Raw genomic sequence first — 16,454 nt, forward strand, 5'->3', positions numbered from 1 at the left:
TCTTTCTTTGCAGGATTTGCAATAGATTTTGTGGAGTTGCAATTGATTGCAACTTTCTTGCGACTGTTAAACCCCCTAGGTCGTGCAGCACGCACGGACACGAGCACGCGCGGGATCGAGGGTACGCACTCGTTCGCCACGTACCCATTCTATGGTAAGCCATTCCACTCGCGCATCCCTCGGCAACAATCAAGAGCTTGCGGTCGATCGCATACTGTAGTACATGTACTAGTATCAGATGGGACTGTTCATACCCGCAACTCATCAGTGCGTTTACACGTGATGGGCGATCGCTGCTAAGCGTGTGCCCTAAGAACTGAAGGGAACCGTACCGATATATCGATACAAGGCACCGAGCTCGTAGCTAGCTAGTCGCTCGGCTCGCTCGCTTGTGAATGAAACAAAACAAGCGCGCTTAGCGTGGCAAGATAAGATAGATAGTCACTCCATACGGGATGCTGCTAAAAGTTTGAGTACCTGAATGTTCTCTTGCGTTATTGTTGTTTTCAAATGACTTCTCTACGCCATTACTAGTTAGAGACGCTGAGACATCATGAATTCGTATCCAACTACTCAGAAAACGCCCACCAGAGACCGCAAACAAGTGAGTAAAAATGTGACAATAGCGCCGGACTCGATAGCCATCATCTTCTCACCAGTCCCGCCCAAACCCTCGGCGGGCGGAGAGACCGATGCTTCGTCCAACACCGCACATCACCGGCATACGGCCAGAAATGGCAAGGAGCTTTTCAAAGAATTGCAGCGAGAAAACAAGCACAGTGTATGGAATAAGCCTCTGGCCGACAGCATTCGAGGGATATCTTACTTGGGAAGTTTTGAACCTTGGACTATTTTTGTGAAGGGAACGGAACAGCAGCTGGATTGTTTGAGGTCGGCTTATGCCAGAAGAGTTCTCAAGCCTCCACGGAACTTCATGATCTCCAACCTAGGTGAGAAATTGTGTGATACATGCTTCTGCAACTTGCGTGTTGTGCCATATTCTGTCTGCTAAAACGTCTGCAGACGTCTGTCTGCACCTCTTCTAGGAAGATTTTGAAAGTTCTGAATACCAGAGCATTGCAGAAGAAGGAGTGACGGTAGAAATTAAATTACTGTCCGGGATAAAAAAAGAATTGATTTTTGTACATGCTATAAAATGCTATCGCCGTATCGGGTGGTAGGATTTGACATTAGAAGAAGGGATAACTTTTGGAAAGAAAGCAAAAAAACCCCCGACAAAACAAAACAGCAATACAAGAGCTGTAATGTTTGATGCTAGATTTTACATTCCCTACTGTGGGTATAAAGACTTCCATTGCCCTCCCCTCCCTACTGTGGGTAAGACTTCCATTGCCCTCCCCCCCCCCCCCCCCCCCATACCCCACCACTTGCCAAGGATAGTGCATGTGTATATGTGCATCCTTGTGTAAGTTAGGTAGTAAGAAGAAGGGTAGGGTAGTGTAGGGTGGCTGGCGAAATTAGTTGAGGCAGGGGACTGAAGGAAATTTTTCCTACTTTGTTTAAATGATTGCAAATGAATATGAATCTGCATCTCTGTCACGGCATATTCGTAAAAACACCGGGCACCCCCCCCCCCCCCCCCCCAAAAAAAAAAAAAAAAAAAAAATGCAACCCATTTATTGAATTCTGTGTAATTCAAAACATTGTAGTACAGCCAGATTTTAATGAAACAGAATGTTTCTCTTTAGTATTGAATGAAAATTGAAATTTGTTATAGCGCCATACAGGACCATGGAGCTATATTGTTGTTGACAATTGACTGAAGTACAAATGTATGGTATCGGTGAGCTTTATGATAATACTAAAAGGAATAAAAATGGCAGAGACATCAAGAAGATGAAATTACAGTTTGGTGAAAGCAAACATTTTGAAGAACAATCAGGACTAAGAAATGAATATCCCAGTCCTAAAAAGTCTGAATACTTAAAAAGCAGCAGGGGAACAAGATCAGCCTGTCGAATAGTTCTGTCCTTTTGGGAGGATAGTTTGCTACATCCCTGAGGAGCTCCTGAAACCCTTAACCTGCAGTAACCCACAATCTGCCAATCTGACAGGCCCAATAATCTTCTTGGTTTCTGTGGCATTCCAGGCACGAGGCATCACCTATGGGTGACTAGGTCTTGCCCTCCTTGGATACAGGGTCGTGTTGTGAAAGGCTACCCCCTACTGTCACACCCCGCTGCACAGATACCGGCCCATGGTTGGAAGCCCAATTATAATATTACACCAATACAACCCTCAAACCCCTCTCAACAGTATCATGTAGGAGTACCACATTTTTCACTTTCTTGTTATGTTTGTTTGGAACTCCATGTTGTTTATCCAACAGTGTTTGGTGTATGAGGAAGTAGCAGTTCTGCTCTAAATACTCACTAGTGGATAATCCCACTGTCAATCTGGTGTTTTCGCTGTCTATACGTGGGGGAAAAAAATCACTTTTTTATGAAAGCCAGTCAAGTCTTGTTGCTGATCAGGATTAATAAATTATTTAAGATGCTAAATGTCCAGTGTAGTACATGTATGTCAAGAATGTGGCTGATTCATGTGATCCACTGCACAGTTCATTCTTTGGTAGCCCACTTTGAATCCAAAGAGCAGCCTCTTTTTTCTGCTTCTCTGAGAATGGGCAGCTCCTTTGATATGTCATTAGTTTGGCTAAATATTATTATTTTTTTAATTGTTTATGGATTATGGCAGATAACTTTGTGGACTATGTGTATATCTTTTTGATGACATGTCAATATTATGCTCAGTAATAATTCCTTAATTATGTATTCCCAGGAACTAGAGATTGATCCATCTGCTATCTCCTGTGTCTAATACAGAACTAGCTAAAGAAAAGTTGTTATTACAAGCGTGTATTACAGTCCTTACAATACTCGTTTTACCAAACTGTTTGTGACTCAAAGAGGTTTTGCATTCAAAAGTTCTATCATCTACTGAATTTTTTTCAGGTGTTGGAACACTGAAACAGTGGAATGCATTTCTTGTTTTTGTTCATTATTTTACTTATCTTTTCATAGAATGTGACTGGCATTGGACTGTAACACATAATATTGAGCAGGATAAATCAAATAGTACAGGAAAGCTGAATTGTTTTATTATCTTTGCCTTGCAGTCTCTGTGGCAGGAGAATATTAGCCAAAGACTGAGTTGACATGTGCATCATCTCACAAGCAAAATCTGTGTGCATAAATGACCAAGAAAATGTTATCTAATTGGAGAATGCATTTTGATGCAGGGAAGCCAGAGAACCCAATATACGGACAGTTCAGTTTATGAGTCATTTTCATACCCATTCTCCACTGCATTGTCTGTCTTAGACTTCGTTTCAGACATTTTGCTCTCTGCCTTCAATTCTCATGGGTTATCTCTTTCAACATTATGGCTCATGGGGGACCACTTAATGGAGCCAGTGTCCACTGAGATGAAGAAATGAGATACCTTTCAAAGTTCCACACATAGAAAAGTCTGTGACTCATCATTCGCATACATTTAAGCTCGAGTCTAGCTCAGCAGACTAATTTATCTTCACTCTGTCAACCAAGACACAGCAGGATGTCCAGTACCATTCATTTTCCTCTTCACGTCATTCATTTAATCCCCCACTTCTTGAGACTCCAATCTCCTGTTCTTTTTAAAAGATCATCCTGACACTTCAAGGGTTAATCTCCTCTTTCATCCATCTTCTTTGTTGTCACTATCTTTAACCCCCTCTTGCCAGAGTTGGCATGGTTATCTCATCCCCATTCTCTTTCTTTGCCCCTTGGTGTCAGAGTCGTTAAGTGTATCTCACCATTCATTCATGGCATAGCCACATAACTGAGCTCATTCAGCCCAATAGATAATTGAGCCTCATTCATGGCTTCTAATTATCAACTTGCAAAAGCAGGAGAGTCCAGATGAACAGAAAAACACAGAGAAGAAAGGGAGGAGGCAGTTTGCCCACTGGGTTACAGCGTCTGATCAGGGCGCTGCGGCTCTTTGTTGTGTGTAGACCCAGTGCACACAGCCCACCCCTGGAGCTATTCATCGACAAACTGGTAAAGAATGGAGACAAGATCTGTCTCCATTGTCTACCACATCCAATCCTTTACAAACCAGGAGGCCATTTATTCATATTTTCCCTCACAGCCATTGAGTTGACAAAAGTAGGAAAGGCAGTCCAGTCTGCCTGTTTGTGACTGCACTCATTTTGTGTGTGAGGGTTGTTAGTTGTACTAGAGGCAGCCATGCATTTGTTATGGAATACCTCAAGAAACTATTTTTCTTTTCAGATTTTAGAGATTTTGAGATACAATTATGTAGTTCTAGCACTGTACCTGTACATAGCATAAGGTTGCTCATTGCATCAACGTGCAACCTTAATGCTTTCTTGATTTCTCTCTCTAGACATACAGTCTGCATGTACAGTATGTATGAGTTTATGCCTCTTTTCTACTATATAGGAGTCATGATACTGACTCCAAATAGAGTAGAAAGGGAAAGATTTAAACTTTCAAGTAAAATATCACTTTTTCCATGGAAATCATTGTAAGAAAACAACCATTTAGGATGTAATTGCTAACTGTCTCTCTGGCATTCTAGTCACAAACACAACTTTTGTATTAATTAAATTATACCTCTGAGGTCATGTTCTGAGTTGTGCTGTATTTCTTGTTATCATGTACAGATACAACCTGTACCATTCAAGCACAATGCTCATGTACAAATTGTACTGTAAAACTAGACAAATTTGGGGCATGAAACTTTCACGAATTGGAACCAACTGCTTTTTTTTTGTGGCACGAAACTGTTGCAAATGGTCATGTTTGCAAAACTTTTATGCATGCAAACATTTCTGGTTTTACAGTATTCTGAACTTTCTCAATACTCTTAACCCATTCTGATACTGATTCTAATACTGAATTCTGGAATCCCCATAGACTTTAAGTACACAGGTCACCAGGTTCCCATAGGGAACAAGTTCAATAAGACATTGCTTGAGGTATCATAATCAGCATCATTTTGAGGTCAGAATTGTGGTAGGGTTGAATTTGAGGTTGAATATATGTAAAGAAGAGCCACACTCTTGCACTTTGTCAGAGCACCTTGCATTATCAATTTACTACTAAATAAAGGAGTAGATGCATACACCTGCTCTCCGCAACCCAGAATACCACAAGGATCTTCAGGAGATTAGAAAAAATAGGAGGGTGGAAAGAGAATTATTACTAGTAAAGAAAAAGAATTGAATTATAATGAAAGTGTTGTATGATGTCAGAGAGGATGACTGACGTGTAGGTGGTAGATTGATTTTTGGTGGATTAATTGATTGATTGATTGAGGTGGTACATTGTATATTGATTTTTGGTAGAGTAATATGAAAATTTGTGGGTTTTATAGCAATATGTGCATGTATTGTATTTTGCCCACAAGTGCATTTGTACATGCACAATGTAACCTTAATGGGGATGGGGGAGACAGGGAGAGGGTACACTGTACCCTCATCCCCTACGTGTACCACTATCTTCATTCTCAGGATTAAAAAAAATACAACGTAGTATTAAATGAATAATCAGCATGCCTACATGGTAGGCCTACATGGGTAAACAGGGGGCTGAGTTATCTTGCATATTTCACATTTGAGAAGCTTGTCATGTGATATGTTTTTGAAATGACCTTGGATATCATGTATAAGGCCTACAGTTGTACATGTTTCCATTCCTACACCATGTAATAAATTTAGCAAGCCAATTTGCAGTAACACCACAGGGCACTGTTATCACAAATAATGATGTACAGTCTCATTCATGACTTAATAAAGCTTTAATGAACTTCAGGTAAAAAGCTGATATAAATGAAATGCAGAAGGGCAAATGGCTTATGTTGCTGCAATTGTGTCATTAGGCTGGCACAATTTTCTTTGTCCTGAAGTTGAGATGTCAGAAGGTGATCACATTTACTCCACAGAACTGAAGAATAAAAGCACTTTTCGCCCTCATTTTTGGAGAAGCAGCTTTAGTAAACCATGCACATACCTACGGTACAGAGGAACCAACAGTAGTGTCTAGGATTTAATAGGAAGAACATCCAATTCCACATCTTCAGAGAAAGAGCTGCCTGTTATTATTACAGGTTCAAAACAAATCAATACACCCCAGTAATGATTACAAGGCCAACTTATCCCAAGCAATCATGCTCCAACAAAAGGCCTTAAATTGAGCCGGTGACTGTGAATAGAAAGATCAAGCCCAGGAGTGACGGTTGAGTATGCACAGGTGTGTATTTCTGTGTGGGGGGTAATTGTTATAATCAGGGCACAATTAAATACAGCATACTTTTGCAGGTTATGTATTGAATGATTTGTTTGATGGTAGAATATCGAAAATTCAAGCAAGACTTGAATGACAATTTTAACCCCTTTACCCAAGAGAAACAAAGAAATGCTGCAACTGAAAAAAGCCAATGAACATGTTGGACAAATCTCCTGCAATACATTTCCTATTAGGGGATTCCAGAAACAAGCAGTAGCATACATTTGAAATCTGGATTTAACTCATCTGTCATCATTTTCATCTGTTGTTTGTGACATGTGTTCTCTCGCATCATATTTCGTGACACTGATCTCATGTTTATGATCCTTTCATTTCCCATTGTACCTTTCAATGACAAGGGAGCACTCTATCCAGGAGACAGACCAGTTTGTGCATGTATCATATCTGCAACAATCTCAGTGGCAATTTCATGCCGCTGTGCAGAACTGTGTGCCTTTGGGACCAAAGTGGCATCAACCTCATTTTACCCTGTAAGAGGTCCCCAAGGGACATGAACTATCATATCAACAATCCTTGAAATTTTAGATGGATGGAGGTAGCACATTATTTCCCCAGGCGAGGTCCAAATAAATGTCCTAATATTGCTGGGAGTGGGGTCAAATCACTCCCAGGTGGGAGTACAGAAAGGGGCCGCCAGTCATTCAGGGAGGGCTAATTGACTAGTGTGATAGGGAGAGTGGTTGTTACATTAGGGCAGCTGAGTGAACCAATGATGGCTGATGAGTTATTGGTAGAGGATTTGATGTACAGAAAAGAATTGAATGAAGCTGCCTTACCAGCACCCTAACAGCTTGAAACAATGATACTTTACATGTTACAGGGGAGAACCAACCATCCCCTGATTCCGTACCACACTTCTGTACCTGCTACTCCTGTACAATGTAGGGTTCCTATAGCCATGAATTTGTAGGGATATTTACAAAGAGTATGATATAGAAGACCAGTGAATGAGGTGGTTATGTTTACATTCTTTTTGAATTAGGGCAAGGTTTCTATCAAAGTACCAAAAATTGAATGTTGTGCATGCTGATTTTATTAAGAATATATTGTTATCATTACCATTTTGAGTTGAGAACCAGGAGACTTTTAGCACTCTTGCAAACATTTTTCATGGAGATCATCATACTCAACTGGATCTCTGCTGAAGCTATGCAATGGTATGCTTTATAAATACATATGTTGAAAACATGGCAGATTTTAAGTTTGAGAGGAACATATCCTAACTGAAGTATGTAAATGAAAGATAAAAATATGAAAACTAATAACTTCACTTTGCTTGCCATTACTTGAAGTATTGAGATGTTATCATTGTATTCATCACATTTTTGACAGCAAGCCGGAAGCTGAGCTTGTGTACATCTCCTATCACAACACAGGAAATTGTTGTAATAATTAATGAAACTTCATGAAGTTTATGCAAAAGGGATGCATCTTCTCCACCATCTCAATTTTCAAGTTGCTGGTTTCCTGAAAGTTGACCATCTTGGGAAGGAAGTTGTGTACATGTAGATGTTCAACGTAAGAAGTCTGCTTCAGGACGTAACACGTAGCTCAAGGTTTTAACGAGTGAAACCCGTGTTATGCTGTGATGCTGTAAAGCTGTAAGATCAGCCTAAAAAATTTGCACAGAGGATGCACGGTGGTTGTGGTAATTGCATTAGAGCATGGGATCATGGGATCATAATTCACTCAAGCTCAAAATCAAATATCTTCTGCCGCAAACTTCTAAGCGGTCAAATTAGATTTGGGCTCTGGTATATTGATTCCCACATCCATGAGCTAACAGAATGTTCTCTGTGCAACCTCCTCCCACCCCCCACCCCATCCCCTCCCCCCCCCCCCCAAAAAAAAAAGAATAAAAAAATAAAAAAATAAAAAGGAACTTGAAGAAAAAAAGCAGGGACCTTTATTTCAGGGTTTATTCCTGTTCACAGACACAGATAGAACTGTGTGCAGGTTTGCTGTCACCGAAAATGATTTAGTAATGATATTAACCTTCAGGCAAACTTCAAACATCATATTTTCATATCAGGCTCTCAATACTCATAAATCATGTGACATGAAGAACTGATATGATCCTCTGTAGTCAGTCAGTATTGATGCATTTTCATGCTCAAATTCTGTTTTTCAAAGTACATATACTATGTCTAGTGGGGTTGTAAAAATATGAAGTTCATACTTCAGATACATTACATTTCTCATTTGTATACATATGGCACTACCGGTACTTGAGCTGCGTTTTTGTTGGTCATTTCAATACCACCATTTAAGCACATGTATGGGGAAAAAGATTCTTTGTATGTGCTGTTTTCAGACCAAGCCCAGCCAATGACACAAAATTAAGTAAATTCCTGACAATCAAACGCAACATCTCAAAACAATACTTTGATATGAAGTGTGATTGCAACACCTATAGGTAAAAGTGCTTGCTTCTTTGAGCTTAAAGGGGATGGCTAGTAACTGATCAGTGGGAATCAGTGGGAATGCTGGAGGATGATTGTTCCAATCCTTGTGGGATTCATTTAAGAGTACATTATATATCTGTTGTTGTGTGAAAATTATTTGCTTCAGAAAGGTCTCATATTCAAGTAATGTGCAGTTTAATGTTTCCAGGTTAGCGTGCCTGGTCAGTGACGGGGCATTAATCTGCACATTACTTGAATACTTGAGAGTTGAGACCGTTTGGAAGCAAATGATTTTCACACAACAGTAGATACTCTCTAAAAAATTTCGAGTGAATAATTCACTCCTCGGAAGGAGTGAATAAAATTTCACTCAATTAAGAGTGACTTTCACTCGTTGTCGAGTGAATTTCACTCTTGTAACGAGTGAAATTTGTGTGAAACCCATTCGCCGAGTGAATTCCGAGTGAAAATTAAGCCGAGTGAATTCAGAGTGAATACATAATTAAACGCATTTGGCTAGGCCAATAGAAATTGAGAATTCCCCTGTCATGTGTTTACTCTAAGCCAATCACCAGCCGCAATTTCCCCTGGCTTGGGCGCGGGCAGGTTTACCTGACGCGTCGCCTGTGCGTGGACTGTGACACTGTGTGCAATTGCGTGCTGTGTGCTTGCTGTGCGTGTATTATGCATAGGATCACAGATTTACGTGCGTGTAAGTGCAATCGTGAGAATCTGAGCCTGGATGTCGTGATGGACGGGAGAAAATGTCTGTCTTCAAATTGAGTGGGGCGGAGAAATTATTCACATTTTTGAAGGTAAGCAAACCATAGATCGATCTATAATTATATACCTCTCCGTAAACGACCATTTATGTAAGTTACCTTTAGGGTTCTATACGAATAACCCCGGGCCCGTACTGGCGCTCCTTCGAACAATTAATGTACAATGATTTGTACACAGTTAGCTATATGGGGCTGGTCATACCATAGAACACCTTACGAACAGCTAGAATCCGAGGCCGAAACTCAGCTGATGGTACACGCTAGGTGTTGGGATCTAATAAAACGTTGAGTCTTTAGACAACACTTTAATTGTACACGTTGGGATCTAGGGCTTGAACTATTAAAAAAAAAAAAAAAATGAGTGATGAATGAAACGTTGGTCGTTAGTCATTGAATTGACATTCGTAAGCATATCATCACACAGAGATTACTGTGGTCGAGTGTAGAGATCGAACTTATAGTTATACTACAGGGTCCTAACTGTTACTAAGCTGTGCTAATTAAAGCAATACATTAGAAGTGCCTAGCGCCAGACACGTACATTGCTATTGTTGAGTTGACAGCCGAATCACTGACACTGGTCTGTGTTGCCAGATGAGATGGTGATCTCGATCAGTACGGTAATAAAGAATGGTGAAATTTGGTGAGTTATGATTATTGTTCATTATATACACTGTATGTAGTAAAAATGACTTTTATTTGCCGCTACATTTGAGCATCCAAACAGCTGGGAGAATACCACGTACACTAGCTCCCACGTCATGTGTCGTGATCATCTACTACTGTACTAGGTAAGAAGTATGATGCGTGTACTGTTCGTGTTTAGTGTTGTGGTCCACGGTAACATCACACTTCTAGCTAAAGATCAGCGTGCTCACACATCATGGAGATCGATCCCCCTTGTAGCAGACGATGACTGGTACTATTTTCAACATTGTTTTTTATGAAAGTTACAGGTGACCTTATAGGTATTGAAATTTGGCAGAGATCATCTTTGGGTCTTTAATTCTAACATTAAATATGCTGATGTAGCTAAAAAAGTAATTAGGCCTATTAGCTTTTGTATTGGTGCTCACTTAGTATTTGTGTGGACAAAACAACTGCATATTGTCTTGTGGAAATGAGTTCTAAATCCATTTCTGAACCTTGTGTTTTCATACTTTCCTCCAGATAAGGACGTAAACATGACAGCTCTTCGGGAGTGATTTTAAAGGAACTCGGTGTAGGGGTCATCATTTGGAGAACAAAGACAGATATTGATAGCTGTACAATCTCTGTCACACGAAGAGGGTGCAGATCACCAGATTGCAAAGTACCAGATGTGGTCATACAACGACTAGCCATTGAATTCAGGGTTGACGAATGCTGGAAACACCGGGCCAACATCAGCGAAGGATTCTCTGAGATATGGACTTCCATTGCAACCCTGCTGTAAGCTATTCTGTTGTTTTCCACAATGATTAATGAAGGAGAGACTAGTTTGAAATTGATTTATATTTATTTTACATTCTAGAGTCTTAGTAATTACATAAGAGGCTACATTAAGAGACTGAATGCTTGGTTGGTTTTATTTTGTTTGAAGAAATGATTTTCAAGATACTTCATGGAGCAGTTTTGGAGCTGTCCTTCCCTCTGACAATGAATGTCTTGACAAGTTAGTACAGTCAAACCTGCCTTAGCGGCCACCTCTCTATAGCGGCCACCTGTCTATAGCGGCCACTGAAAAATCCCCCCGAGAGAAAAGCCATGTTAAAGACCCTGTGTATAGCGGCCACCTGTCTAACGCGGCCAGCGGCCACAAATTTTGTTTCCCGCGGTACATTTTAACCTGTCTATAGCGGCCAAAAACCCGATGGAGCCGTAGCCGAGCTGATAATTCAGGGTGTTTTTCTGCTTTTTAGCTGTGCCAGTCATTTCTGGGCAACATTCAGTGATCGCCACCGTTGCATTCATCACTTACTCAGTCACAATAATGCACTAATTCATGACTGTGCACATGCTACATCTAGTGTACTGTGCAACAATTTCATAAACACCGGCATTGTTCTATGCCTGATACACACGTGTGCATACGTACACACATAAATGTACATGTGTATATACAACGATGATACATGTACATGTAGGCATGCACACAAAGTTGGATTACCTGTCTATAGCGGCCACCTGTCTATAACGGCCACTTTTTCCGTATCCCTTGGGTGGCCGCTATAGACAGGTTTGACTGTACTTGTATTTAAGAAAAATGTGTACCGTGTACTTGCCGTATCAACAGAAGTGAAAACCATGTTATGGTCAGTCTTGAGTTGTGTAAGTAGAGCTGTTGCTTATGTCAAATATGTATGTTAAATGATTTTGCTCTTCAAGTTTATAATGTAAACTGGAGGAACCTACTATCCTCATGCCATTTGTATTATTCATAAAACCATTAAATTTTACTTATTTGCCCAGGAATTCAACACACACATCACTTCAAGGGGGAAGAGATACTTCAAAAGCTGAGGGAAGGAGTTCTGACTGTTCTGAGGAGACATCTGCACATCAAGATCATTGCAGCATATTTGTTGTTGAAAATGGAAGCAGAAAACTGTACAGTGTAAGTTCAATTATTTAAAATATTATTATTATTCATATATCATTATTATAATTTGAAAATTGGTCTGGAATACCAGTTTCCCATTGTCATGTCTTGTACTACCATGTACATTATTTCCATCCAATATATAACCATGTAATTTGCCTGTGCATTTGTTTTGTTTTGTTTTTTTGGTCTTCTCAAGTATAGAGAAAAGCAGACTAAAATTTGCCCCCCCCCCAATAAAAATAAAATAAAATAAAATAAAATAAAAATAAATAAATAAATAAAAATTAAAAAATGAAAAAGGAAAGAAAGTAGAAGGGACCGGTAAGTATAACATTGTTAATGAAGTGATGGTTATAGATTTAAAAATAAAGACTGGTATACTTGTATGAAACATGTAAACAGAGTGTACGTACAAGACTCCACGCTGACTTATTTTCGTGGTAGCCCCATCGGGCCACATGTATATTGATTTGATAATAGTCCTAATACTTATGATTTAATCATCACAATGATTAATAAAAAAGTGGGAGTTGATGTGCCATGAAGTTCAATGGATAATCACATCTTGTATAAATTTTTTCTACTTACTGTGCACATTCACACTTAACCTATCTGCATGAAATTGTCATATGTATTAACTGATATCTAGTTAAGTAGCAATAAATGTACTTGAAACAGTGGTACTGAATAGCAATAGAAATTAATGCCAAGAAAAAAAAAACATAAAAATAGTTCAGCCCCTTAAAAGATTAAAATGAGGGCCACATTTTTGATGTTTGCGTCGTAGAATATGATTAACATTTTTCTTGCTTTCTTTTTAAATTCAGATACCAAGTAGTGAGCAAAGGATGTTGGAGCCAAGGCAGTTGCGATGCAGTACCCCACTTTGTGAGACACCACACAAGGTGCAAAAGGACATGTAAGTTTATACTCGTAAGTTTATATGATCTACAACTTTTTTTAGCCCTCTTTAGCAGAAAGATTAAGTGACATACATGGTATCTTATTCATCTAGCTTGCAAAAACTTCAACATTTTCAACTTTTCTCAAGAGCTAGTGGACAGAATTAAGCAACCAAACGAGGAGTTGATCATCCTTGTTTAGTTAGGGGGCAAGGACCCAAAGTTTTTCAGATTATGGGCATGACCCCCCCCCCCCCCCCCCAAAAAAAAAAAAAAAAAAAAAATGGCCTTTACAGGGAAATTGCATCTATTTCTTAATTAACTCATTGTGCAAATATACAGGCAATGTGGGGATTGTGATGTACCTTCTCATAGATGTCTAATAAAGTTGTGTGCAGATTGGCCTGATTCCATGACTTAGGTTCGATGAACGTTAACTTCAACGTAACGTAATGTAACTTAAGTTCCAACATGCCAGTTGCGCTGTTCATTTATAATAAACCTATTCTCGTTTTCTTCCATAAGAATGCCACTACATGTATTTCTACTGCTATCAGATCTTCATCAGTTATAGTCAACTCTGTGCCAAAGTCAAATTTGTTGAGACTCAAGAAAAAGCTTTGACTTACAATGCATTTTTATATTTCAGGAGTATACCTGTATGGCAAGGATCATGGATTCATTGAGTATCGTTTGAAGACCTTGAGGAGCTATGACACCACACATCACCTCAGGCAGAGAGAGAGAGAGAGAGTAGTTGCAGCTCCTACCAAGCCCCTGACCGAGCACCATTCCAACGTTAGATTAGAAGCCCAATGAGAAGAGACAGCTACCATCGGTGTATAGCTCTAAATGCCCTTGCTTTTTCCTCTTTTGAGATACAGCATATGCTCCTCTGACGTTGGAACTTACAATGTCTTGTTGAAGAGTCAGCCTCATCAGGCTCAGCGGTAGTTTAGCATGAAGCTGTTACCAGGATGTACTGCAGCACTTCAACATTAAAGGACAAGTTCACCTTCATAAACATAAGGATTGAGAGAATGCAACAATATTAGTAGAACACATCAGTGAAAGTTTGAGGAAAATTGGACAATTGATGCAAAAGTTATGAATTTTTAAAATTTTTGTGTTGGAACCGCTGGATGAGGAGACTACTACAGCTTGTGAGTCATATGCGTACAACAGTATAAAGAAAATGTAAAAGAAAATTCAACATATTTTCACTTTTTTCGCATAATAAAAGAGCACTTGACCTGCCTCTTTCAAAAGGCAGGGGGAATAATATTACCCATAACATTTGTCGGTAACGAGTCAGGGGAATGTGTACTTTTTTCAAAAGATGGAATTTTGTGAAATTCTCTTTATATTTTCCTTAAATTGTTGTACGCATGTGACATCTAAGTTATTCATACACTGCAGTAGTCTTCTCATCCAGCGGTTACTGCACAAAAACTTCAAAAATTCATAACTTTTGAACGAATTGTCCGATTCTTAACTTTCACTGATGTGTTCTACTAATATTGCTACATTCTCTCAATCCTTATGTTTATGAAGGTGAACTTGTCCTTTAAAAGTAGAACAGGGCTCGCCGATGAAAAGAGTTTGTTGCATAGAATGTGTGATTGTTAATGTTTTAAATTGTTGATTGTTGTATATACTAGTATCTGAAAATAGTTTTGACTTATATAGTCAAAAAAATCTCCTCTTCATGGCCACATGTTAATCAATACATTCATCTGTGAGGTGTTCCAAGCATATCAAAGAATGTTTGGCCACACACAGCTTGGCATTCCGCATGATACGAATCTGGCTGCGCTCATGATTAAGCACCCCCTTCTCTCCAGGCAATTCTGACTTGCTTTAGTAAAACCTTTTTATAGTCTAATATTCAAGAGAGAAAACTGTTGACAGACACTCGTATGTAATTTTTTTTCTTTCCCTCATTTTTTTTTTTTTTTTTGGGGGGGGGGGGGGGAATGCTACAAATGGCAGCTAAATAGTAGAATCTTCCAATGGTCATCCATGCTCTTGGGATGAAGATCATGTCTCCATGGTGTGATTAAGTTACCACATACCTTTCTCCCCCTTTGATTAGCATTGATGCAGTACAATATGCATGTGCTCAAATTTATTGCATCCATCTTCTTTGGAGTAGGGGGAAAAATTGATGGGAATCATTGATCCCTAGGGTTACGGGACCCAGAGTTGTTTTGCACATTTTCACCTTTATGTAATTGATGTACTGTACTTTGAAAAACTTGTGGGTAGAAGCTCAATTGGTTCAACTTCTTTTTCCACGAAACATCTGCAGCCCATCATTGATAAATCCACGGCATTAGAGTAGATGGAGTTAAATAGATTAGTTCACTAATGTGCCAAGTCAAACTTATGGATAATTCTTCCCTTGATCTCGTAACAAATTATTAAGATAACCTGCAACTGACAATCATATTTTGATATAGAGTGTTAGCAGTGATGTCACAATTGCCCACCATAAGGCTGCGTTCACATAGAAGTATACTATTTGGGTATTTGGGGCTCGTTTTCGAGGGCACGCGAATAGCTTGAATCGAACGATAGGATTTCCTAACACCGGTTCACATAAGAGGGCACTATTTGAATGTACCGAATAGCATAGAATAGTATAGCAAAGTGGGAAATGAGCTTGTTCGATTTTCTTGTAGCGTATACCGTCTCTCGTTTATGAAATAATGACAATTTTGGTCTGGATTTGCCCTTTAGCAAAAATAAGCATGTAGACTGACATTCTGATGCAGTTTAGAAATTGTTAATAAGATTTGGTGGGATGTAGGAGGAAGAAATCCTCACTGCATGGGATGGCGAGTTGACGGTGCGGGTGATGGTGTACTGGGTGCCCGAATAGCGAATACCGTATACTTCTATGTGAACGCAGCCTAATGAAGTCAATTGCCTAAACCGACTAGAAATCAAGACTGCATACAAAAGCTGCAGCAATGTTTACTTCAGGGAAACCTAAGGCAAAAGAACACCTTTGTTAGAGAGGCATGCATGAATGAATATTGATCGCCTTTGCTATGGAAGCCACCATTATGGTGGCCAACATGACGTCACATGAAATCACTCTATAAGAAATTCAGTTTGCATGCATTAGTTGTTGCTACATCTGGCAAAAGGATTACAAGTGTTCAATATTGTACAATGATGCCTTATTTAGGTGAAGAAGATCAATGATATGATACATGTTGTGTCAACTGTATTGATTGCAATTCTTTTTCCATAAATAGTAGGCCCGGTTGAGGGGGGGGGGGGGGGGGGGGGCTACGAGCCCTCCTCCCCTTTGACATTCCATGCCAAATTTCATGAAGGCATGATTATTTTGGGGGGGGGGGTATTTATTGTAATCAATAACATAAATATTTTCATGCTGGACGTGTTGCTGACAAATTTCATTGAAAAGGCAA

General features: G+C 39.5%; 1 protein-coding gene and 1 long non-coding RNA gene across 2 annotated transcripts in view; both read left to right on the forward strand.

Annotated features, from left to right (window-relative positions):
* The first annotated feature begins 479 nt into the window (after positions 1 to 479).
* LOC139729622 (uncharacterized) overlaps positions 480 to 16,454 on the forward strand; it is a 76,897-nt gene continuing 60,922 nt past the window's right edge. Inside the window, exon 1 of the mRNA XM_071640549.1 lies at positions 480 to 950. Coding sequence (XP_071496650.1) covers positions 554 to 950 — 397 coding nt within the window. The 5' untranslated portion in view covers positions 480 to 553. The remainder of the gene's footprint in view (positions 951 to 16,454) is intronic.
* Positions 11,987 to 13,762, forward strand: LOC139729621 (uncharacterized). Its single transcript, XR_011710879.1, has 3 exons — positions 11,987 to 12,121; positions 12,937 to 13,028; positions 13,661 to 13,762. It is a non-coding gene; the product is annotated as an uncharacterized lncRNA (long non-coding RNA).

Source organism: Diadema antillarum, unplaced genomic scaffold, assembly GCF_040938485.1.
Source record: "Diadema antillarum isolate AM-2024a unplaced genomic scaffold, OU_Dant_1.0 seq00000248_RagTag, whole genome shotgun sequence".
NCBI classification, from domain to species: Eukaryota; Metazoa; Echinodermata; class Echinoidea; order Diadematoida; family Diadematidae; genus Diadema; species Diadema antillarum.